The sequence below is a fragment of the Schistocerca gregaria genome, chromosome 2 (genome assembly GCF_023897955.1).
Source record: "Schistocerca gregaria isolate iqSchGreg1 chromosome 2, iqSchGreg1.2, whole genome shotgun sequence".
NCBI classification, from domain to species: domain Eukaryota; kingdom Metazoa; phylum Arthropoda; class Insecta; order Orthoptera; family Acrididae; genus Schistocerca; species Schistocerca gregaria.
In genome coordinates, this window is record NC_064921.1 from 564,017,593 (window position 1) to 564,044,966 (window position 27,374).

General features: G+C 42.9%; 1 protein-coding gene across 2 annotated transcripts in view; it reads right to left on the reverse strand.

Moving 5' to 3' along the window:
• LOC126332527 (leucine-rich repeat-containing protein 15-like) overlaps positions 1–27,374 on the reverse strand; it is an 889,610-nt gene that overhangs the window by 12,429 nt on the left and 849,807 nt on the right. For both annotated transcript variants that reach the window (XM_049996616.1, XM_049996615.1), the window contains 2 exons: positions 20,137–20,432; positions 15,919–16,051 (listed from right to left, as the gene is read on the reverse strand). In XM_049996616.1, coding sequence (XP_049852573.1) covers positions 15,919–16,051; positions 20,137–20,432 — 429 coding nt within the window. The remainder of the gene's footprint in view (positions 1–15,918; positions 16,052–20,136; positions 20,433–27,374) is intronic.

Genomic DNA, 27,374 nt, shown 5'->3' on the forward strand with positions numbered 1-27,374 from the left:
AAGCGCTTCAGTCTGGAGCCGCGTGACCGCTCTGGTCGTAGGTTCGAATCCTGTATCGGGCATGAACGTGTGTGATGTCCTTAGGTTAGATAGGTTTAAGTAGTTCTAAGTTCTAGAAGACTCACGACCTCAGATGTTGAGTTCCTTAGTACTAAGAGCCATTTGAACTGTTTCAATCACTTACCTCACAAAAATCTTCGTTACTCGAACTACTGGAATACAGCGAGCGCCAATATTGCCTGCTAAATAAAAGATTCTAACTACTGAAGGCACTAAATACTGATAGTCAAACTTAGCAAATGAAGGATTTTGATACAGAACAAACAATGTATTTACCATAATAATATTCAAAAGTCATCATGCATATACAGGGTGTTACAAAAACACACAAAGAAAGAAAATATGTTATGTGGACATGTGTCCGGAAACGCTTACTTTCCATGTTAGAGCTCATTTTATTACTTCTCTTCAAATCACATTAATCATGGAATGGAAACACACAGCAACAGAACGTACCAGCGTGACTTCAAACACTTTGTTACAGGAAATGTTCAAAATGTCCTCCGTTAGCGAGAATACATGCATCCACCCTCCATCGCATGGAATCCCTGATGCGCTGATGCAGCCCTGGAGAACGGCGTATTGTATCACAGCCGTCCACAATACGAGCACGAAGAGTCTCTACATCTGGTACCGGGGTTGCGTAGACAAGAGCTTTCAAATGCCCCCATAAATGAAAGTCAAGAGGGTTGAGCTCAGGAGAGCGTGGAGGCCATGGAAATGGTCCGCCTATACCAATCCATCGGTCATCGAATCTGTTGTTGAGAAGCGTACGAACACTTCGACTGAAATGTGCAGGAGCTCCATCGTTCATGAACCACGTGTTGTGTCGTACTTCTAAAGGCACATGTTGTAGCAGCACAGGTAGGGTATCCCGTATGCAATCATGATAACGTGCTCCATTGAGCGTAGGTGAAAGAACATACTGACGAAACTAAAATAAGTTCTAACATGGAAAGTAAGCATTTCCGGCCACATGTCCACAAAACATCTTTTCTTTATTTCTGTGTGAGGAATGTTTCCTGAGAGTATGGCCGTACCTTTTTGTAACACCATATATATATAAGTTCATGATATACAGTATTACAAATTTGCTCTTTCTGATGGACACACGTACAGATCGTCCGCTCCCCACATCCACCATTGCTGGGGGCTCACCTCCAAATGCGCAATTCCACGCGCTGTTCACATCAAACTGCCCAACTCTACAATAGCGAATATTCCAACAATGCCAAACAGCCACAGACTGCACACAGCACAGCCAGTGATTTTCATACAGAGCGCTACGTGACGTTACCAACATAAAAACCTAAACAGCCTATTTACAGAGGGTTATTCAATAATTAAAGACAGAAAATGGTCTGCGGAAAAAACTGTTAGTAGGGCAAGTTAAATACTTTTAAGGCTTTAAGTTGGCGTAACTGGGATGAGCCCTGGTCAGGTGATGTATCAACATTGTTCTGTTTATAGCCTCAAAAATACATTTCAAGATGGTGAGTCCGATTGAAACGACCACATTACTTGAGCCACGTTCTGTTACTCGTTTTTTATTTGCTGGAGGTGAAAACCCAGTGAATATATTCTGTAGAATGTGTGAAGTTTATGGTGAAGGTTTCATGAATCGTGCAAATTCTTCCAAATGGGTAAAGCAATTCAAAAATCGTCACTGCTCGGTGACTGACGGACATCGTTCTGGCTCACCTGTTGCATTTTTAACTCCCTGACTTGAGAGTCGAATTGATGACATTATTCGTGCCTTCCGCCATGTGACTGTGGAAATGGTAGTTCAAGTTAGTACTGGTACAGTTCATAACATTATCTATAACGAGCTGAAGTACTGCAAAGCATGTGCAAGATAGGTCCCAAAGGAGTTGATAGGCGATGGAATGGAAGCGCACCAACTCACCTGTCAAGAAAAAATTCACGACCAAAGCATCAGCAGCAAAAGTCATGTTGACGGTGTTTTGTGATGCTGAAGGTCCATCTTTTTGTTATTATTTCGAAGAGCAGCATACAATGAATAGCCAGTACTATTCAGATTTGACTTTAAACAACGTGAAGCCAGCCATGAGAGAGAGCGAGACGCCGTGATCTCCGAGGAGAGGTGTGATTCTCCAGCAAGTCAACGCACATACTCATAGTGCTGATCTAACCCGTGAAACTATCGACAAAATGGGCTGGGAAGTACTGCCTCATCCCCCTTACAGTCCTGATTTAGCAGCTAGTGATTTCCATTTGTTTGGTGCACTGAAAGATGCATTACGTGGGAAGAGGTTCCAGGACAACGAGGACATCAAAAAGTTTGTGGGAAATTGGTTCAAACATCAAGATAAATAGTTATTTGCAGCCGGAATAATAAAGCTTGTAACCCGTTGGAACAAGTGCATAAATGTTCAAGGGGATTATGTTGACAAGCAGAAGAAGTATTGTTTTGTAAAAATAGACGCTTTTTTCTTCAGACCAGTTTGTCTGTTTAATTACTGAATGACTCTCGAAAAAGTGGATGTACTCCTCCTAAAGCATAGGACCGATTTCAACCACACTTCGTACACGTATCACTTCCTGTCTGGACACTATCCATGTGCAGGTAAGAACAGCCTACCTACGGAAGAGGTGGAGGAGAGGATGAAAAATCAGTGTCATACACGATACTTGAATACCCACATCTTATGCATCCTATATTTGATAATAAGAGTACTTAGTGACTTGCAACCAACTGTTCACATAAATTCAAACCATTATGCAACTCTTTTTAGCTGACAATCATAATAAAATGATGAAATCTCAAATGCAGTAAAATGCTGCATGAAGCATGTTAATGTAGCAGCAAAATTATATCACTGTACGAGACATAGTTCAGCAGATATGACGTCATAAACCACAAGGTGCCTGCCACATCAAGCATCATATTGAAATTTATTACTTCTTTGCTACTAACTATATTCATGATACTCTTCGATAACAATGGCTACTGGATGTGACTGTAAAATTCTGTAATAATACGTCACATAATTTAGAAGGTACGACGTGATAAACTGTGAGCTGCTTGTAATGACACTGCATGGCGAAATTCGCTAGACTTACAGGTGAAATACCGGGTGATAAATTGAAAACTTAATAAACCACGGAATAATGTAGATAGAGAGGTAAAAATATACACACATGTTTGGAATGACATGGGGTTTTATTAGAACAAAAAAAGTTCACAAAATATACGACAGATGGTGCTGGACAGCAAAACGTCAGTGACTGCGCATGACAATCACGTATAAAAGGAGCTGTAATGAGAGAGAGAACAGGTAAAGGTCAGTTGGCAAATGCAGCTGTGGCGAGAATGATTTCGAAGTTCGAAGCCACGGGTTGTTTAGACGATAGACCCCGTAGTGGCCGACCGAGCAGAAGGCGTAACGCTGCTGAGACAGTTCACGCTCCGAGGGTCTGTCAACGCCCACAACTGCAGAATTTGGGCAACCGAAAATCGTAGAACTGTCGTAAAACTCCATTGCACGACAAATGGGTTGGATTTACCACATCTACCGTTATCTGACCTTTTTTCCTCGAGGAAATGCGTAATTCTGGTTTTGTAACTGCTACCGTGACGGGTGACAGGTATGCCGATATGTTACAGAATCGCATCATCCTCAGCCTGGCTGATAAACACGTGCTGGAACGTACGATGTTTATGCAGGATGGCGCTCCACCCCGTATTGTTAGACGCGTGAAAGATCTCTTGCGTGCGTCGTTTGATGATGATCGTGTGCTGAGCCGCCACTTTCGTCATGCTTGGCCTACCACGTCCCCACACCTCAGTCTGTGTGATTATTGGCTTTGGGGTTACCTGAAGTCGCAAGTGTATCGTGATCGACCGACATCTCTAGGGATGCTGAAAGACAACATCCGACGTCAATGCCTCACCATAATTCCAGACATGCTTCCCAGTGCTGTTTACAACATTAATTCTCGACTACAGCTATTGTTGAGGAATGATGGTGGAAATATTGAGTATTTCCTGTAAAGAACATCACCTTTTCTTTGTCTTACTTTGTTATGCTAATTATTTCTATTCTGATCAGATGAAGCGCCATCTGTCGGACATTTTTTGAACTTTTGTATTTTTTTATTTTTTTTAGTTCTAATAAAATCCCGTGTCATTTCAAGCATGTGTGTCAATTTGTACCACTCTATCTAAATTATTCCGTGATTTATTCAGTTTTCAAATTTATACTGACTTTTTGATCACACGGATATGTGAGCAAACAGTGTGAAGTATGTTAATCACACAGCAGGAAAATGAAAATTAGTGCACCTGGAAAGATGATGTCGATTTTGACCCGATTACGGCATATGGCACCTGGGGGATAGCAGATGTACTGATAAAGGTTTCAATGTCGATCGCCAACAGATAGCGTAGCGCCACAGCTAACAAAGAACTAACTGTGTCTACCCTTTAACATGGAATGCTCACAGCCAAAAGGTTCAATGTGGTGTAAACGTGTGAAGCAACCAAGCCGCCATGCCACGCAAACGTCATCGTGCTGCCTGTAGCCAAATAATGTTTACAACAAACACTACAGACAATAAGGGAATCGAGGACTTTGAAACTTGGTGCTACAAGTTAAGAAGAATGGATCGATTAAGCCATGGAGAAGTTTTTGTATTTACTGTCGGCCTCTACTTTATATCCTGTTAGCTTCTGCCGTCGTCAGTAGTTCTATTGTCTAAATAACAAAACTCGCCTATTACTTTCATCGTCTCATTGTGTGTTGCAATAGCTAAAGCATCAGTTGACTTAATTCGACACCGTGTGACTGCTACGGTCGCAGGTTCGAATCCTGCCTCGGGCATCGATGTGTGTGATGTCCTTAGGTTAGTTAGGTTTAAGTAGTTCTAAGTTCTAGGGGACTGATGACCACAGATGTTAAGTCCCATAGTGCTCAGAGCCATTTGAACCATTTTTGAACATAATTCGATTGCGTTGCATTCCCCAGTGTACTTAACGAGTAAAAAAACCTTGCGAAGATTTTACATAAAAAGCAAGCAGGTTTTCTGAAAATGTGTGTACCTCACAATAGGAACATGTTTTGAAACTTCTCTGCCGGGATGGGGAAGTAATCGAGTTCGTATCACTGACAATTACAATTATTCGGCTAAGAATACAGGGAATTCTTCGTTTTAGTGCTCACAATATTACAAGAGAAAATGTTTCGTTGGTATTTCACATGTCTCTAGTGTGGTCAATGGGTAATAATGCTACGCTGTGTGAGGTACTTCTAAGAATTTTCAGCAGTGAATGATTTCGGAAGAGAAGTAGCGGAATAGTTTCCCAATTCCTATAGTGACCGTAACAGAAGAGAATTGAAACGTTTGGAATGCAATGCTACAGAAGAATGTTGAAAAGCAGATACGCCGATAAGAAGTAAGGTGGTCCTCCGCAAAATTAGCGAAGAAAGGAACACAAGGAAAACACTACCAAGAAGAAGGGACAGGATGACAGGACAACTGTTAACGCGTCAGAAAAAACCTTTACGGTACATAAATCAGCTGTAGTGGATAAAGATTGTAGGGGCAAACATTGGAATATATCTAGTAGTTAACTGAACTGGCATAGAATAGTAATGCGAGGAGGGCTGCATTAAACCAGTCACAAGACTTTCAAAATAAAAGAAGGTGACAGCACTAAAATTTGTGTACTTGTCACACATCTCTCCACTTTGACGGTTACTGGCACCACAGGCTATGAAGATCAGAACGTCCATACGTCTGTGAGTGGCTGGTACCTACGTTACACGCTGGGTACAGGCTATGACGATCAGAACGTCCATACGTCTGTGAGTGGCTGGTACCTACGTTACACGCTGGGTACAGGCTATGACGATCAGAACGTCCATACGTCTGTGAGTGGCTGGTACCTACGTTACACGCTGGGTACAGGCTATGACGATCAGAACGTCCATACGTCTGTGAGTGGCTGGTACCTACATTACACGCTGGGTACAGGCTATGAAGATCAGAACGTCCATACGTCCGTGAGTGGCTGGTACCTACGTTATACGCTGGTTAAGAATTTACAGCAATTATTGTCCGAATAGTTGCTACAAATTTTGATACACTGCGTCGTTGTTCATAGAGGTACGTTGCATGAGATACGAGGACATTCCTATCAAACCTCGTGTGATCAGTAAAATCCTTAAGTTTAGAAGGCTTTAATTTGGTGTATCGGAACGTCATTGAGCATGAGAATATCCATCCATATTGCTCCCAAATGCTGTATGAATTATTGTTTCGGTTTTTTAAATTTTTATTCTTTTGTTTTGTGCCTCCATACGATTACAGTTGCCAACACCCTCAATAATCTGCTGATCTGTGCAAAGATTGGAGTTGTAACAGCTGAGCTGAGGTAGTTCTTAGGACAGGCTCTCACAGTCTGTGGTTTTGAACGACTGTAAGCCAGTAAGTCGCTCAAAAAGAGCCCAAAATGACGGCCTCGTATGTCGAAATACGTGCACCCTGACCGTAGAGGTAATGTCACATTTTACACAAGTTGACTTCACAACACCTTGTAATTGTTATTATCAACTTATAAAGTCATTCATTTAAGTTGTTCTATAGAGAAATGCCTTAAAGACCTGAAAGTGCTACAAGCACCAACCCATAACAGTCATTTGTGACAGTGGGCTTCTCCTATTATGCCTTTTTTGTGCTAATGGGCAAGAAGGTATCTTACAATCGTAGGACCATTGTAAAGATCGGATGTCTTCTGCAATATCTTAGTGAATTGCAAGTGAGAAACTTTCGCCAATTAAGAATATCTGCGAGCTCTTCAGGGGATTCCCAGTTGCAAAATTTGCTTTATAACTGAAGAAATGTCTCCATATGCCTTGTTTTCAAATGGATAATTGGAACGAATGTAAGTTGTTGCCAAGACAACTCCGTCCCAGTTACAAATACCTAAGTATAGAGTCTGTATTCTGTAGCTGTATATCGACGGGTTGGTTACAATTAAACTTTCACTACTTGAGAGGGCTCCCATGGAAAAATGTGATTCTAGGAGAATGAAACTTCATGGAGGAGATGCTGCAGAGAATTAACGAATAAACCACTTAAAGCACCACAGTTTGATTTCCACATGAGAGGGAAGCATTTGTTGATTGCATACCATGTTTACGACCCAGATTACGAACGTTACTCAATGACACGACCATCTGCATCCACGACAGCTGTGAAGCCCACTGGAGATACCATTTCACAATTGTTCGCAGCATTTTTCGAACGGTGGATCGTGGAGTGTTCAGATGTTGTGACACGGCTGGTTCACTGTCTGAAGATCGCACATGACACCCTGCGTTCTGAACCATGCCAACATTGACTTCTTCAGCAATTTGTAACTCAACTGCCCGTCGGCCTTTCCCAGGAGCAGTTGTCACCAGTTAATTTGACTTTAGCATCACGTCCGTCAGCCCCAGCCTTTAACACGTCGATACCCGCGAAGAGTAGCAGAGCTATTGTCGTTGTTTTGATAAAACATGTTTACGAGTAAAGACCTGACCACTTTATCCGGACCCTTTTTGTCTGTCTGCAACTACATTGCACACTGATGTGTAATCCTACATTGTCGTTCTAGTACCGGCGTCTAAAGGCAAGCCATGTCACTAAAACTGCTAATAATGAATATCCTGCAGAGCACAACCTGAACGTCATTCCCCTAAATATGGGTACCTGGACGGTAAATATTTTTCTGTCTATACTGGGTCACGTAGTGAAAGTTTAATTACAACCACCCCGTATGTCAAAATACCGCTTGTTCAACATGTACTGATGTGCGCCTACCTCGTCACATATGTGCAGCTAACGCATGATAGTTCTGCGTCAGCATAAGAAACGTTCCTGAGCGGTGGCAGGACTGGCGCCAGTAGCATCTCTGACATGAGGACGATAGATTTCCTAGTGTAGGAGCTTCTCTTTGAGCTTGGGCCGGCTCGAGATGTAAGGGATTGACGACCGCGAGTAGAGTGAGAGGGCACAACGCTTTGACAGCGGAACGCGGTGGTGCGCGACTCGGCGATTGGCTGGCGGACAGGAGCGAAAACGGCGTGCCTGTGGCGGGGCGGTGGTCGTCACGTGGTTGTACTGCAGTCGGCGGGAGTTGGCCGCCGCTGTGCATTCTCCGGCAACCTCGGGAACTGTGGATGTGCCCGCTTCCCTGAAGGGACACACTGTTATGGTCTCGCGAAGTGATGGTCTGACATCATCGTAAAATCGCCCCAGCATCAAGACACCCAGTTACGTACCCTAATTACTAAGAGCGCTTAGTTAACTGTGATTGTTATCGCTCTTGGTACAGTAAGACGTTGCAAGACGTGTGATGTTATGTTTGATCTGTTTCATTTGAGGCTCCTTACTAAGTGTGTGCTCTGCTTCCGCATAATATTGATGTGTTTGCAGATGTGTGTCATAAAGTTCTATTGGATGTCGGTTCTCGGGAGACAGTTCATTCCCCTCTCTTAGTGTTTGTTTATCAAGTACAGTTTTACTTAAAAGAAGCACTTGCGAGTGAAATTAGTTGTTGCTTAGCCTAGATTTTATAGAGTTAATTTACTGGTCAATCTGAAGTGTTAAAGCTAAGGAAAGTTATTCTGCCTCCTGTTGTCGGGTGTGGTCTGTTTTTCAGAGAGCTGAGGCAGTGCGAACCGAAGCTCTGGGTTCCCTTTTAGATTACAAGTTTCGCTTATTGGCGGTGGACTTCGCCTGAGCTCATGTGTTCCTCTTCGATAGCATTTGCTTGGTTCACATTTTGGTGGCCTACTCAACGTGGAGTTGCAAACGGACCACGTTCGAAGTATTATTTCATCATTCGGTTCCACCGTTCGTGGTTAAACTTCGGCTTTACAAGCTTGGACCTTGCTTCTGTTGTTACACATTCATCATTGTAAAGAGTTGTAATATTCTATGCCCGAAACGTCCATCTTACAAGGCAATGGGTATTTGAATAATTTCGAGTTCGCCCTGCAAGATTGCCTAGCTTACGTTTAATTAATTTTAAGTATTCGTGTTAAAGTTGAAATTGAAAGGGTTCTAACTAATGTGTCTTAGCTAGAGGGTTTGTTAATCATTAAATTCAGCATTAGTGGGTTCTGTCAATTTTGGTTGGAGATCGAGGGAGATGATTTATTAACGTGCTTATGATTTTATGTAACATAAGTCTCTTAAATAATCTTGCCCGAGTGGTGCCCGTCAAATTTTATGTAGCTAATAAACCCATTGGAATTCAAATGTTCACTTTATTGAGTCAGCCCTTCCACCCGCTTTAGATTTAAATATTAAACGAACAGGTGTTAAGTAACTATGTACCAGTTATTTTTCTGTCGTTAGATTTACACAGTTCGGAAAAGCAGAAACACACTCCGTCTTCAATCCACAAGTAGCCCACCGGGTCCATCCGACCGCAGTGTAATCCCCAGGGGATAGGAGGTGCGTGTGGTGAGCACACCACTCCCCCGACTGTTACGATGGTTTTCTTTGACCGGAGCCGCTACTATTCGCTCAAGTAGCTCGTCAATCGGCATGACGAGGCTGACTGCACCCCGAAAAATGGCTGCAGCGCAAGGCAGCCCGAATGGTCACCCTTCCAAATGCCAGCCACGCTCGACAGCGCTTAACTTCGGTAATATGACGGGAACCACTGTATCCACTGCGGCAAGGCCCTTGCACACGGTTCGGCAGCGTGTCACTATCAATAGCAGTTCTTACCCTGAAATTAGATTCCAGCAGTGCGTTTCAAATATGTCTTTTTTTTGTGGCCAGATTGTCGTATGAAAATTTAAATGGCATATCAGACATCATGAAATCAACATCAATGCGTAGATATGTAGCGATGGTTACGTATATTCGAAATGCTGTTAAAAGTCAGGCCATACACCAGCCATTTTATTTGCTGAGGAGTAGTGAAACAAATTATATAAGTGACATTTAACAAGAAACAAGAAATTCAGTCTATATGAGTTATACTAAAATAAAAAACGAAGGGCATCTCACATAGAAGATAACATGCCAAATAGTGTAAAATTCCAGCGATTGTTCTTCCATATTACCTTAATATAATCGATTCGAAATTGTACTTATTTGTTGAAGCAGTACTCTGAAAAACATGAAAGGTAGTATCCCCGTTTCTTCCAGAGCCACTTAGTCTTATCAGAAATTGTGACCAATGTAGTTTTTGCGAGTGACAGTTACGTTTGCTCGTAGATATGTAATAAAGGACCGTTTTCCTATTGGATTCCTTTTTATACAGAAATTGACGAAGGATAGTGGTAACGGACTTTTATTTTCTCCCTTCAACGGTTCGTGTTCCGTGATAGAAAACCATATCTATTATGCTTGGCACTGTGCCATTAACCCCGTTTTCCCACAGAACATTGTTTGCGTTTGCACTTAGCGGAAATCGTGGATGTAAATCGTTGTAGTTAGCCTTCTGACTGAAATTGCCTTCGATTACAGCTGGCTCTTTAAGAGTCAGAACTGGAACCAGCAGGAGAAACTTGTCGAAAGAGTTATACACGGCTTGTAATTCCGGCATTTAATTCACTTTAATCAGTTTTTGTTTCAGGAGCTGTAATCCGTTTTTAATAAAGGGGACGGAAGTTTTCGCGCGAACTTCAACTACTTTGCTCTCATTCCGTTTCGTTCTTTCAACATTGGATATCTCTTTTCTTTTCGCCTTAGCAGACGAATCACGACGGGGCCATGAAATAACAGTTCGCTGTGTAACTTTTCGTGCTGCCCTAGAACACCTTTAGAGTCTTTCTGAAGCAGCGCTGTTAGGCTCTGAATATTCGAGAAAACTGCATTTTACAAATTATCCCCTTTAATTGTTTAAATGGCAGCAGTACGTAAGCATCTTGTACCATTGTTCTGAAAAATAAAAACTTCTAACATTGAAGTGGAGCATTGGTTAAGACAATGAACGTACTTGTATATGCGAGTACAATGGGTTCAAACCATGCTCCCGTACTAAAAAATATTTTGCGTCTGACGTAAATTGTTACAGTTTTTATGATCCGAATGGTCTGAGGCAGCTTTCCACACTAGTCTATTCTGTGCAAATCTCTTAATCTCTGCACAATTATTACCATCCACATCCATTCGAATCTGCATTCTGTAGTCAAAATCTGTCTAATAAGTCAGTGCCCGATTTCACACTACACTCTAAACGGTCTCCCTTTTCTGATTATTGTTATTTAAGGAAGACTCATTTCTGAGAAAATATGTAGAGTTTTAACTTGTCACAATAAACAAATTTTCTTTGTAGCGAAAGTTACCGTTTGCCCACTAAGTAATTAGCTCTCGGCAACATGTGCACCAATGGGAATTCAGATTTTCAATTATATTCTAGATAATGAAATACAAAATTACAAAAATTTTTAAAAACTTTCTAGGAAACTTTTCAAAACTTTGGGAATTCTTTTATTTGTTGTCTGTCACGTTCAACATTAAAAAAAATTACACAGTGATTACCAGTTTCGGTAGCTTAACTACCGTTGCCACTGATACCCGTAACAAGTTGCGTAAAAATTGCTTTTGCCTTGCTTTTATAATATTTACTGGATATTAACATTACGATAAAATAAATGTAATTAGCAGTGTACAACACCTCTGTATCACCCAGAACACTAAAATTTTAAAATCTCTATGCAAAGTCTGAATTTAAAAAAAATTACAATACTGAAGAGTCTCTATGTTTCAATTGCTACCAAAAATAGCGTGGTACACTCAATTAACTACCCTTCCTTCTAAATAAATAGTATCTTACTCGTTGGTCAGTACTTATTTAATTTTTGCCGTTTTGTTCGTTTTAGGATGAATATAACACACTTTACCTGAAGATTTAAAATGAGAATATCATGGACGATGTAACGGCGTTTTACCCTGCTACTTACATTTATAATACTGCTTGTGATATGTTAATTCCATGCAGATTTCTTAAATGTAAGCCAATAGCAACTCCTACGTAACTTGTTCTTCTGGTTTGTCTGTTCTCAGGACTGGAGGAAATGGACAGAGAAAGGGGAGAAGACGAGATAGACAAAGAAAAGAAAGAGGAGTAATTTAACAGGGGGATGAAGAGATGGACAGAGAAAATAAAGGACGTAGAGAGAAGCGGGTGGAGGAGATGAACCGTGAGAGGGGGACGGAGGAGACAGGCAGGTAGAGGGGGGAGGGGGAGATCGATAGAGAGAAGAGGGGAGAGAATAAATGTGAGTGGGAGGAGGAGATGGAATTAGAAGTGGGGAAGAGAACATAGATCGAGGTGAAGGAGCAGACTGACAGAGAGTGTGTGTTTGGGGGGAGGGGGGGGGAGGAGCAGCTGATGGACGGAGAGAACGTAGGGGAGATTGGCAGAGTTACAGACAAGAGGAGGTGGAGAGTGGGTGGTGGACAGATAGAGAGAGGAGGAGGAGGTGAATTAATAGGAGAATGGAATAGATGCATACCCTTGCAATGCCAGATACTCAGCTAGTAATGTGAAACAGAACTGTGTGCATCTCTGTTTTGGTAATAAGGTGTGACTTCCGTATATCAATTTGGATATTTTTACTACATTAACAGTGTGTACTAGTTACACTGTTAACAAAATGTGTTTCGACAAGTTTTATTTCACTGTAATTTTGAATGAAAAATCGATAATTTACTGCTTTAATGTAATCTGAACATAATGAACATAATGAATATTTATAGAAATGAAGTGGAAGGGAGTTTGGTAACATACTATTATTTTTCGTAGGGCTTTGTTAGTTACGGAGGAACATTAATTTCACGCTGACAAACACCAAGCAGCAAATTACGACGAGGGACATTAGAGAAGCTACGATCGTTCAGTATGTATCTGTTTCATTCACTGTGGTAAGACCTACGTTGAAATCTCTCGAATACGCACTTAGCCCTTCACACTGCCAACAAGTGAGTAAGGTGAATCCTTAACCGCTAGTATACTCACAACCATTAAAGTAACTTTTCATCAGAAACAATGAGGGGGGGGGGGGGGGCTATATGAAAAGGTCTGTATTTAAAATGAGAAAATATAAATAACATTTAGTTAATAGCAGAAAGAATAGAACTTATATGCTTTTGTATGTTTTTTAGTAAGCCAGAGATAATAAATCAGTGCTAGTGCTCGTTTGTAACTAGCTCCATGGCTCTCTGCTTGGTGTCAGGCACTGCACGTTGTCAGTCATGCATCCTCTCTCGCCTTTACTTTAACTGTTCCCGCAGGTAAAAACCTACCCTTACACTTGCAAACTCTACTGAATAGATTTGGTATTACTAAATCTTTGTTGGTAATGACAAATACTTGGTATCTACATTTCTTCAAAATGGTGCCGGCCGCTATATTGTCTTCGCAGCATCCAAGAATTAGCCTTTTCGATGAAATTACTATCTTAAAATAACGGTTCACCTATCGAAAATTGCCTTATTACCTTGACATCTTGGAATTCAGTTTTCTATTAAACACGCCGGCAAAAAAACTGGTATTCGAAAGTATTACTGAGGGTAAGTGCTAACAGTTAACACTAAGCGAACAGTTGAAAAAGAAAAAAAAAGCAGATGAATATAAAAGTTGTGGAGTTCGTTCGACAAAGTGAAAGAGTTTTTGAAACGGCAGTTAACACAAGTTGAAATCAAATGAATCATCGACTTTCCACACCGACACCATTAAAAAGTTAGGGTTGCTCAGTGAGTAGTGCAGAGTTGCACGCAGAGATTAACTTGTGTATATAAAATGACTCATTCTTCATTATTACGATCTATCGTGCAAAATGCTCCATAGAATCTAGCTAACTAGCAGGCAGAGAGAGAGAGAGAGAGAGAGAGAGAGAGAGAGAGAGAGAGAGAGAGAGAGAGAGAGAGAGAGGAAATCAACTGACGAAATCTTTTGTTGCATTCAGCGAAATTAAAGAAATTAAATAAATAAATAAAATGAAACGACCGTCCAGTGAATATAAAATATCGTGTCTAGACATGCTCATGTAATGTAGGGTTACCCTCTCGTTATCACTAGAGTTAGACCCCCCCCCTCCCCCCCAATATAATACGAGGAGAGAAACGTTGTTCCGCCAGTAAAGCAGCAGCAACAAACAAATGGTTAACTTAGAAGATGTCACTGACTTCGAAAGTAGACAAGTCATTGGATGTCACTTGTGTACCAGATCCATCAGGGACGTTTCAGTCCTCCTAAATCTGCCCAAGGCAGCTGTTGGTGATGTAGTTGTGGAAACCCGAAGGAAGGTTTCATGTACTGAGTGACAGGCACTGTCGAGCACTATGGTAGCTATTAGTAGAAAACTGCATGAAATCAGCGGAAGGAATCGTTCGTGGGTTGCACTGTGCTACCAGCTGTCCAACCAGCACAGTGATTTCGCGCACGGAGTTAAAAATAATCGGGTACAATAGTCCAGCAGCTCCTTGAAAACTACACATTTCTGTAGTCAGTTCTCAGTGACTCTTGAAGAGGTGTAAAGAATGACGCCATTGGACACTGGATGACTGGAAACGAGTAATTACGAGTGATGGACCTCGTTATGTCCTGTGGAAGCCGATGGAAGGGTTTGGGTTTACCGAACCCTGGGGAACATTACCTGTGTTCATGTGTAGTGCCAACAGTGATGTTGTTGTGGTATGGGTTCTTCAAATGGCTCTGAGAACTATGGGACTTAACTTCTGAGGTGATCAGTTCCCTAGAACTTAGAACTAATTAAACCTAACTAACCTAAGGACATCACACACAGCCATGCCCGAGGCAGGATTCGAACCGGCGACCGTAGCAGTCGCGCGGTTCCGGACTGAAGCGCCTAGAACCACTCGGCCACCGCGGCCGGTGGTATGGATTCTCTTGTGGTTATTGTGTGATTCGCTTATTGCGCTTAAGGAAAGGCTAAATGCGGAAGGATGCGAAGATATTTTATAACATACGTTACTGTGTACAGTAGAGGAACATTTGGGACACGATGACTGTAGTATGACAACGCACCGTATCATAAAGCAGCATCTTTACCCCAATGGTTTGTGGACAATAACATTCCTGAAATGGACTATCCGGCCAAGATTCCCGAGTGAACCCTATGGAACACCTCTGGCTGGACCTCAGCGTCCTACATCGTTATCTTCTCTGGTTCCGATTCTCGTGAAGTATGGGCTGAAGTTCCTCCCCAGACATTTGGAAATACCATTGAAAGCGTCCCTACAGAGACTGTGTTGTGCTAAACGTAAAGATTAGGCATCCATTGATAATTGCCTGGACACTTTTGATCAGCTAGTGTACATGATCGTAAATCACACTAGAAAACATGAAAGGGCAGCATGTGAGTTCATCGTTGAAAGCATAATGCATGGAAAGGTCTCTAAGAGATTTTTGTCCAGCAGTGGATGCTGCTTGTGGTGACCATTATGATGCCGATGATGGTCTAATAAATTTTAATAATACAAAATAGGGACAGTAGATAATACTTTCTTCTAACATTAGCAGTCAGGAGTAAATGATAACGGCTGAGTTTTGTTTTTATCCCTTACAAAATATGATTTTATCTCCGCCTTTCTAAATAGGTAATTATCCTCCTCTGCAAAAAAGGTAGGAACCATTGATTTAGCTAAATCACTGTATGCCTTAATCTTCAGCACAGCATCTAAGCCATTCCTGGTACTGCAGGTGCATAAACCAGTGCGCCAAATCCCTCAGGCTGATGAGTAACGGCTTTCCCAGAGCTGCTAGAGGCGTCCCAGTAGCCGCCTTCCCGCCCGCCGCGCTGCCTTTGTTCGCAGCTCGGCTGCCGGCGTTCTCGCGCCCCTGCATCCCCCCTGCGGACTCACCTGGAGCACGTAGTGCACGTTCTCCTCGGAGAGCGCGTTGCCCGCTATGTCCAGCTCCCTGAGGGACTGCGTCAGCGGCACGAACGACGCCGGCTCCAGACGGTCCAGCTTGTTCCAGCCCAAGTCAAGGCTCCTGAAACATGCAGTTCACAATATGCTTAGGACCTAATGGTGATTGCTGTGAGCTGCTTCTCGGCTCATACCAGTGCTGAGATCACAGTTGAAAAAGTTCATGGCCACATCTGACGAAATCTCAGGTATCTGCAATAAATCATAGATTTTTTTAAAAAGAATACACTGCCATCCGACAGTATATTTTTGTATATTTCTTCGTCTACAGTGTAGTTTTCGGCTTTCGCGCCATTATCGAGCACAATGTTCTTAGACCATTAACGTCATCTTGCTGTGTACTGTGCCGGATGACGCACTACACATTGGCTTAACATGATATAAATGGTCAAATTAACGTCTTTTAGGGATGCAGCACATTATTGTAGAAACACACGATGTCTGAGGAACTCAGCCCAAAGCAGATAAAAACAAGACTCAAAAATGAGATTTTCACTTTGCAGCGAAGTGTGCGCTGATATAAAACTTCCTGGCAGATTAAAACTGTGTGCAAGACCGAGACTCGAACTCGTGACCTTTGCCTTTCGCGGGCAAGTGCTCTACCAACTGAGCTACCGAAGCACGACTCACGCCCCTTCCCCACAGCTTTACTTCTGCCAGTATCCGTCTCCTACCTTCCAAACTTTACAAAAGCTCTCCTGAGAACCTTGCAGAACTAGCACTCCTCACAGAAAGGATATTGCGGAGACATGACTTAGCCACAGTTTGGGGATGTTTCCAGAATGAGATTTTCACTCTGCAATGGAGTGTGCGCTGATATACTTCCTGGCAGGTTAAAACTGTGTGCCGGACCGGTACTGGCAGAAGTAAAGCTGTGGGGACGGGGCGTGTGTCGTGCTTGGGTAGCTCAGTTGGTAGCACTTGCCTGCGAAAGGCAGACGTCCCGAGCTCGAGTCTCGGTCCGGCACACAGTTTTAATCTGCCAGGAAGTTTCAAAACTCAGGATCATCGTCTTGCGTTTACGTGCTTTATGCTGACTTTTCCAGACATGATGCGCTTGTTCGATAATGTGCTGCATTCCTAAAAGACTTTAATTTGACCATTTATATTATGTTAAGTAAATGCGTTGATGTGTGTATGATCATACTGCACAGTACACAGCAATATGAAGTTATTAGTCTAACACCATTGTACTCGATAATGGCGTGAAAGCCGAAATCTAGATTGTACATAGGAAATACACAAAACTTTACAGTCAGATGGCGGTGTATGCTTTCAAAAAATGCTGCATGACTGTGGCTCAGCCTCTCAAAGGGCAACAAGAAGGATTATTGTAACAGTGATATTTACATCTTCTGTCTGAGCTTTGCAGCATCGGTACTTAGTTTCCATTCGTCTGCTATTCTTCAAAATAAATACTTTATTAAGTTATACTAGCTAGTGACGTACCTACCAAGAGGATATAAAAAGAAGATTTTCACAGTAAAGACTAGACTTCTGGCCAGAATAAGCCCACCAGTATCAACCAATGGCCTTAATTCGAACAAAAATTTCTGTTAATGTTCATCTGGAGCACAGCATTGTATGGCAGCGAATCATGGACAGTGGGAAAACGGGAACAGCACATCATCGAAGCATTTGAGATGTGGTGCCATAGAATGATGTTGAAAATTAGAGGGGCTGGTCAGGTAAGGGATGACACGTTTTCTTGAAAATTGGTGAAGGACCGAACACTGACAAAAGAAAGTGATTACAATACAAAAGTTTATTTAAGTGGTATCCGCAAACGAAAAGCTTCATATTGAATAAAAACACCACTGCATCTTTATGGTTACTTTACTTCAAAAGCACTACCAGTTTCGTAAGGGTAGTTACATAATTAGGTGATAATTGCAACACATGCGATTGCACATTTGATATTAAACTTTTCCTTAGATTCCCACAGTTTCATTACATTTTAAAACTAAAGTTGTGCCCCACTATAAACAAATGTATAAGAGGGGCCATGTTCCAGTGAATCAGACACGTGGTGTACGAAGCAGCGCCGCGACTCAGTGAGATGCAACATGATTCATAGAATGCAGTAAAATTCTAAGAATCGGGAGAAAAGTTTAACATCAAAAGTACTCCACCAAACCAGTCGTGATTTTGAAATAATGTAACCATACAACTGAAGCGGTGTTTTTATTCAAAATAAGTGATTTGAGTTAAAATTGTCTGTGATAGGTAGAACGGTCGCTATGGTGTATTAATTTGTTCATGGTTTGTGATGTTACCATCCATGGTAGTGTGTACAAGGGCCGTGAAGAGCATCATACGTTTTCTGATGACTGAAGGACAGAGAGATGTCGCAGTGTTGTGAGTACCTGATAAAGTACGAAAGGGGTTCCAATGTTGGTCTCCATTTGGCCGGCTGGTCGAATCATGCAGTTTTCAGATTTGTGGGGCATTAGGATGTCACAGTGATTGGATGTTGGACTGCGTGGGAAGATGAGAGCATGCCTTCTGGTCGTCAAGGTTCCAGTGGAGCTCATCCGAACACCGCTAGGGAAGATAGCTGTATTGTCCACAAGTACTTCGTAAGCCATTCACATCTACGTCTTCCATCCGAGAACAAATAATGGACTTCCTGCATCGTATTGTGTGCTCCCGCAATATTGGTCTGAGTATAGCAACAGCTGAACTAGAGAAATACCGTCCTAGGTGTAATCTGCTGTTAACGCCTCAACATAAATGGCTGAGTTTGGACTGCTGATCGTCCACACATGGCATACGTCTCTATGAACGGTATGCTTGATTCTGAGGTACTTACGTGGTCAGAAAAATCCCCAGATCGGTTCCCAGTGGAACATGTATGGGACCATCTCGAACGTGAGTTCCTTCCCAATGCCTGCATCCACGATATTAGAAAAAACAGACGTGGTCCAGGTGGGCGAGACAACAGCTTTGTGATTCCCTTCTAAACCGAATCAGCAGTTACATGCAGGTTAGACGGGTTACAAAGGCATCCTGATAAACGGCCTCACCCTGCACAGATCTTTGAAATATGTCTCAGTTTTGTAATAACCAGAACAATGTGACATACTATCTTAACTCGTGAAGTTTCGTTTCGTTTTGCCTTTGTCTTCCGGGTGCTGCACTTTTTTTGGTCAATGTAACTGAAGACTCTGTGTACAAGTACTGCTCTGAGAGGAGCTCATTAAGGAGAGCATCAGAAGTCAGAAGATTGAAGACACAACAATAAACCTAGTTGCGAGTGTTGTTCATTCCGAAGCGACCGTTAGATGTGAATACATGATTCTTGTATGGTGTATGAAAAAGCACATTTAGGCATATCATGGTCGTCTCTGAAAATGATCTTAAAATACTTATCTCTATACCACATCTGTTTGCATCTCCAACATGTGTATGTATTTTAAAATAAGAGTTGGGTGGAAATTATGTCGTTCTTTTAACAAAAACAGAGTCGCTTAAAATATATGGTTGTTGTTTGGCAGGATACTGAATAAAAAATATACATCAAATCTATTGCACACACATTCCACTAAAGGGTATACTTCGTTTTAATGTGTGGAGTTTTGTTGATGGTCGATTAATACAAAAGAATTTACGTTCAGCTGCACTACATCGCGTTGTAGAACTTGTCAGAAAGATCCCTTAACATTTAATAAAGAGGCTATCTCAAAATCGTTAATGTGAATACATGAAAATGAAATAAAACTGCGCCCTAACGATGACTGAGAAATAATTATTATTCATTGTATTTTTAAATTATTACAGACGCGTTATCTCATAGCCATCGTTGCGGAGAGCAAAGTTTTCAAATTACTCGAAGACTTTGATAAATCTGAGATCAGCTCAAAATATGATTAAAGTCCTTCTGGTTGCTCTGGTGCTACATGTTAAGAAGCAGCAGGACAGGAAGAAGGAAACTAGGGGTGTAACTGCAATTTCATCATCGAGTGGTACTGTTTTATCATTGCCGGCACGAAAGAGGCAACTTAGTGGCTTTACAAGGAGCCGCATAAGCACCTCTTGATGTTACCTGTGTAGAGGTCAGAAGGGTGTAGATCCACTAGAACGTGTGCAGATCCATTATAACGCACCAGTGCGGTCACGGTAGGAGGGATTTCGTGCTGTAGTACTGACCTGAGGGTGGAGAGCCCGTGGAACGCCTGCGCCGTGACCTTGGCGAGGCGGTTGCGCGCGAGCGACAGGTGTTCGAGGTCGTGCTGCTGCTGGAAGCTGTTCTCGAGCACGACCGGGAGCTGGTTGCCGTCGAGCAGCAGCGTGCGCAGGCGCCGCAGGTCGCTGAACTCATCGGCCGCCACGTACTTGAACTCGTTGTCGCCCAGGTCGAGCAGCGTCAGGTCGGGCAGCAGGCGGTACACCATGGTGTTCATGTTGGACAGCGCGCAGCCGCGGCACCGCAGCACGCGAAGCCTCTGCACAGCACGGGATCACCGTCAAGCACGCCTGACGTCTAAGATTACTCACCTCTGCAGGTTGTAAACGATGAACGCGTACAACGTCCACACTGGTGTATAGAGCGTCGAAACGGACAATTTGACAGGCCTATTAGAAACGTGGTCTACCAAGCTGGGAAACAACTTCAAATACCATGCGCTAATAGGAGCGGGAGAGAGCTTGTTTGGAATATTTGTTGAATTACACAGACGGAAAAAGAATGACTACATCTGGAATGATGATGAATTCGATCCGACGACGGGTATGTTACCTTGGGGATAGTAGACGCACTAACGTTAAACGTTGGCCATCAACAGGTACTGTATTGGCATAGCTACCAGAGCGCCATATGTGTTTACTATTTAACAGGGCATGCTCATAGCCAGAAGGCTCAGTGTGGTGCAAACGTGTGAAACAAGCCGGCAGCCGTACCATCATGACACACTCGTGCTTCCTATGGCCAAATGAGTGAGTTTGGAAGGTGTCAAATTGTAGCCTTCCGAGCAGCAGAATGGTCCTTTCGGAGAGCTGCCACACGAGTTGGACGTGCTGCGTCAATTGTACGACGATGCTGGTATGAGTTGTCACGTGAAAATTCTCACACTCGTGGACGAGGTTCTGGGCATCCACACAGCACAGACGACCGTCAGGATTGTCGTGTTGTAAGGGCAGCAGTGTCAGATCTTACAGCTATCACAGCATAGATAAGGGGACTTAAGAGCATAGGAGTGTCAACACGAACAGTTGCGAACCGATTACAAGCACAGGGACTTGGGGCACGCACAGCTCAATCCCATCTCCCACTCACGCCACAGCATCTGAGTTCAAGGCTCGGCCGATGCTGTCATAGGATTACTTGGAAGATGAAATGGCGCGCCATGGTCTTCAGCGAAGAAAGCAGACTCTGCCTGCGCGCAAGTGATGGTCGACGTAGACCCAATGAGCACTGCCCCGTAGAATGTATTCGTCCAAGACACCCTGTCCCCATACCAGGCCTTACGGTCTGTTGTGTGATCAGTTCAACTCTCGCTCAACTTTGGTGTTTGTAGTGGAGACGCTAACCAGTGCTCAGTATGTGCACAATGTTGTTCCAACAGGATGATGCTCGTCTACACACTGCCTATGAAATTTAAAGAGCTCTGCAAGACGTACAGCATCTTCTTTGTCCAAAACAATCTCTCGACTTGTCTGCAATCGAGCAAGTGTGTGGTATGGTGGAATAAGAAGTGACTCGTGCGAGGCGACAACCCAAAAGTCGATCAGCCGTTTCATGACGTATCCCAAGGCAGTGTGCTCCATCTGTAGGATCGCCTGGATGCCAGAATCAGCACCTACATTGCTTCTCGTGTAGACAACGCCACGTATGGGTACCTCAGAACCGCTCTTACTCCTGATCGGTTAATTCTCTCAGTTTATGTACTCCATATATCCATTAAAGTCGAGTGATTTGCAAATATCTAAAAGGATGTACAAATATTTTTTTTCCGGCACTGTATTTACAACGTGGTAATGAGTGAAAATTATTTGAGATACAATAATGTTCTATTGTGTTAGACAAAATATTTTAGCAAAAGTAACGACTTTAAGTATATCTAAAAAAAAGAACATGATGATCATTTTGTTAAAATAATAAACTCATTCACAGCGAACAGTAATTAGCAAAGCATCATTAAGTGTAGATTACTTCTTTTTGGTACCTGTTTTCAATAATATTAAGCGTGAATTTTATACAGTTGTATTACATCACCCAAATCCTCAAGGACACGTGATTTGTAGGGTGTTTGACTGCCTTTGGAACCCAATTCAACCCCGATGCTCTCTTGCACGGATCTAAATAATCCATGGTGGGTTGCCGGAGGTACGTAGCATCAGATACCTACTCTCTGGTCAAGCAATTCACGTAAATATGGAGCGGTGGTTCTTCGCCGTGGCATTGGCGGCCGACACTATCCCAGTCGTCCTCCATCGGGTTCAGATCAGGCACATTCGTTGGCCAACACATAGACATGAGATCTCCGTATTGCTCCTCAAAACATCGTGATGTAGACAGTTATCCTGCTGGAAGATGCTGCCGCTGTAGGGTATAAATCAGGCGTGGAGGGATGCAGATGATCTACTATAATGTGTACAAAGCTATCAGCTGCCACAAGTTCCATGAAAGATCACGTGGATATCCTGCATAGCATAATAGTACCCTCGCTGACGTGCGTCCATGAAGTTGTGCAAGTTTCTAGCAGCTGTTCACTTGGATGATGGCTTATTCGGACACATCGACATTGTGTAATAAGAATCGCGATTCATCCGAACAGGCTACACCTTTCCATTCACACGCGGACAAATAAGTATGATCTCTTGATCCCGACCAGATCATACGTTTCTATTTTCCACGGTTCTATCTCGATAGTTCTATACCCATTGATTTCGTAAATAAAGATACACTGAGTCACCATTTGAGTTTGTAGGAGCTGCCTGCTGCCGTTCCCGACGTCTAACATTTGCACTGAACGGTGTGCTCCGAAAAATTTGTGAATGCACCAGTACACTGTCGTCAGATCTCACACAAATCGTCATGTATCTTAATTTACAGAGCCTTCGGTTGTGCTATGTTGCAAGCATGAGCACAATTTATTGAGTATAAAAAAACACACAGATGGTTAAATTCAGTACATCCAAGGCTGAATTGACACTAAGGAACTACAGTCAGTCGAATGAAGTCCATGAGAGTCTAGGATCGTAGCCTGTTGCTGCAGTAGTATAACATGCCGGTGTGCGACTTTCCACTAGCGCGAACTCAGTAGAAGTGATCGACGCGGTCTGAGAAGCTTCGTTAAACACACTCAGCGATCACAGGATCCCATCCCGTGGTGTGACGTGTGGCTCAGGTGCGTGGTGTATGCTGATGACGCCACTTGCGGTCAATTCGCGTCGATTGCGACGCCGTCTCGGGTGAGGGACTTGAACGATGCTCAGGCTGCGACAGCTGCTACAATTTCGGACCGTTGCAGGAGTCGGTAACAGCCTTGACTTCCAAGCTCTTTGATGAGATGTCAACGCGCAAAACCTTATCGCCTACTCATTGTTTCACCGTCCTTCAGTCACTTCCCGTAGATGACCACAACAGAAGCACGGTCACAGTCGACCAACTTCACTGTTACCGATTTGCTTGTTCCCGGACGGCGGACAAAAACAATCCGTTCTTCGTCAAAATCGTTTATATCTGTGTAGCCTAGTGGTTGTCAAAATTCGGCCCGCGAGTCGCATGCTGCCCGAGTCAAGTTTTCGTGCGGCCGCACATATAGGCGTTACAATTATCGGCATGACAATGATTCCTCTTTGGTCTCTGTTGCTCTTATTTACAGCGTCTCGAGTCCAACGCCCACAGGGGGCATTGAGTCCCGCAGTTGGAAAAGGTCGTGTTCTGCCTCATCAGCGTGTCTATCACAGTTCTGTAATCTCTCGTTCTGTGTCGTTCTCAGTGGCGAACACGTTCTTGGCTTTCATTTGTTTCATTTGTAACTGTCCTCAGCAACGATGATATCTGTGTCTGTGCATTTCTCTCTAACAGAATCTCTGATCCAGCGTCATTGGATATCGATAAATGACAATAGATTTTACCGAGCACATTAAACTTTGAGGCGATTATTTCTTGTCTCCTCTCCTGAAAGAGAAAAATACGTTACGAAAAAAATTTTAGACGAAAAGATGTTATTCTAGCCTTCTACCTTGAAATACTCAAGCGCATGTCATAATTCATTAGACGCTTAGGCACGGAGCATGAGACTTTTCTTTACCTATCGTTATATGCTAAATGAAATAAAATAATTGAGACGTCGATGTTAAAATGTATGTAAGTCACAAAACCTAGTTTTTATAGGAGAAACGATAAACTATTGTGGGAATCTTAGAAGGGAATTTGAGCTGTATAAATTCGTTGCGGAACGTAGAGAACTCATGTGTAACGAACTAATGTCCCACTTACCTATTAAACTTTTCCCAGAACTACCAGTATGGAGGAAGAGGTTGTATTTGGAAAATTCCCTTATGTGGAGCAAATTACAGTGGGTCTGCATTGGTCTATCACTTGCTCCACGTCCATAAAAGGTGTGTAGATGGCAGCTGAAGGCAGGATGTACTGTTGTCATACCCGGGGGTTCTGTTGCTGCGGCTGTCCAGACGTTGGGGTTCAGCTGGTGCAGCATGCCTCGTATAACGTTTAATACCGTTACGTTTGGAATTCACACGACTCACAGGGATGCGGGATGCATCCTGATGCTTGGACATATTTTCTCGCGTCATAGCTGAAGAAGCAGCTGACTACGAGGTCACTGACTACAATAACATATCACATTGCTCGTATCAAATCTACTCGTCAGTTACTTTACACTACTCATGGTTAGCAGCCCTGATTTTAATAGTAAATTATCCACTCTGAAATGCAGTACACCCTGCTTTGAAACTTCCTGCCAGTAATAGTGTGTGGGACACGTAGTACCTTGCCTTCCATGGACAATTCTGTCACCGACATAGCTACCCGTAATGTAAGCAGGAGAGCCTCTCAGATGTTTGAAACATAGAACAGAGAAATTCGCGGAAGTGTGTATCTGAGGTCGAGCTTTGAATCTTCCTTGTATATCTTAGTAGGTAACAGGATATCCCAAGTAAAATCAACATGCGGTACTACCCGATTATTGCCTTTTTATTGGAGAAGGTCACAAATTTTTAGTTTTATGATCCTACATTTCCAACAATTTTACAGGGAGGGAAAATAAAACTGGTCCGGGAAATACAGTACTTGTAAAACTATTGAAGCACTCAGAAGATATTGTGGGATGGCATCGTAACACTGTACACTCGCACACCATCAACGCGTATGTAGGTTATCATAGAACGGTCATCGGAACGCAATGGTGTAGCTGGTGTTTAGTGTTGTTAGCAGACCTGCTAACGTATATAAGAGGCATGAACAGCGCCAGATGCTGAGTGATCGTTGTGAAGGGCAAAGAGATGGACTGCACTCGCATGAGTGTCACCAGTTACTGCACATATTGGTCTCACCGCGGGCTTCTAGTACTCAGCCACACACAATTGATATCATCAACGCCTGAAGATGGCGTTGACGCAACGTAGAAACTAGTAACCCAATAAATATGAAATCTTAAGTACAGCAGGAGGCGTTTCATTTTTAACAAAAATTATACCAGCTGATGTCCAACCATCATTCAATTTAAGTATGGATGCACGAAGAGATAAACAGTTCGGTCACAGTTGACTAGTGACGTCCCCAGTAACCCACACGATTACACAGAGAACATTTGCACAAAGCGCACTCGAAAAATAAAACATTTGTTCCATATTCCATATTTTTACACAACGCAATTGCATTAACATCATTAGCAATAATTATAATTTCTCTAAACTACATGTATTGTGGTAGTCTGACATTTCCTGCAGTGTCAGTTTGTTTTTTAGCGGTAGAAGTATAAATACGCTATTCCATGCATTCCATTTTGCAGGTGGAGTGACAGTGTGGGAAGCTGTTTGTTTACTGTCAGTCGACTTCATTAAAGTAGTGAATTTCAAAGATAGGAACAGAACGAATATTTCGGTAAGCTGTGTTTAGTGCGGCTAGGGGAAGGAAACGCGAGTAAGCATATTTATTAATTGATGGTCCGCAGCTATGGATCAAGTGTTCCTGAAAGCGGGTCCTCCGTACCGGAGGTATGCTGGTGAATCGCTTCTCTCTCTGAAAGAGAGAATGAGCCTCACTGTCTGACAAGGAGACGGCATATGGCTTTTAATGAGCGACTGCTTTCCATACTTCGCAAAAAAAAAAAAAAAAAAAGCGGTGCTGGGGCGCCCTAAGACACGATGGAACCGTGCTGCGTTATTGGCTTTTATTTTTAGTAAGTAAGAGGTAAATACACGAGACAGTCGGAATTAGCGTCAGTGACCAGATGTGCCATAACTAGTCAGTTCATTCAATGGAGGCAATAGAAACATCGCATGCTATAGAAGCACGCTGAAAGTTAGGTGGACAGGTAAAATAGGAAACAAGTAGATCCCTGCAGAATAGCTGAGGAGACGAGGAAGTGGCAACAATTGATACGATGGAGGGACAAGGTGATAGGACATAATAAAATAACATTAATGGAACTCGAGACAGCTGCGCCGGTTACAAACTGTAGGGCATACAGGCATATATCGAGCAAATACACTACAGGCCAATAAAACAGCTACACCAAGAAGAAATGCAGGTGATAAACGCGTATTCATTGGACAAATATATTATACTAGAACTAACATGTAATTACATTATCACACAATTTGGGTGCCTAGATCCTGAGAAATCAGTACCCAGAACAACCACCTCTTGCCATAATTACGGCCTTCATACAACTGGGCATTGAGTGAAACAGGTCTTGGATGGCATGTATAGGTACAGCGGCTCATGCAGCTTGAAGACGATATCACAGTTCATCAAGAGTAGTGACTGGCGTATTGCGACGAGCCAGTTGCTCGGCCACCAATGGCCAGACGTTTTCTGTGGTGTCACCGCTAGACACCACACTTGCTAGGTGGTAGCCTTTAAATCGGCAGCGGGCCGGTAGTATACGTCGGACCCGCGTGTCGCCACTATCAATGATTGCACACCGAGCGGTGCCATACGGCAGGTCTAGAGAGACTTCCTAGCACTCGCCCCAGTTGTACAGCCGACTTTGCTAGCGATGGTTCACTGGCAATATACGCTGTCATTTGCCGAGTCGATAGTTAGCACAAGCCTTCAGCTACGTCATTTGCTACGACCTAGCAAGGCGCCATATTCAGTTACCATTGATAGTGTGAATCATGTACTGTCACGAGCAACGTGCATCTTTAATCGATTAAAGTTAAGTATTCCACCAGCTACGTCCGTTTTTCTC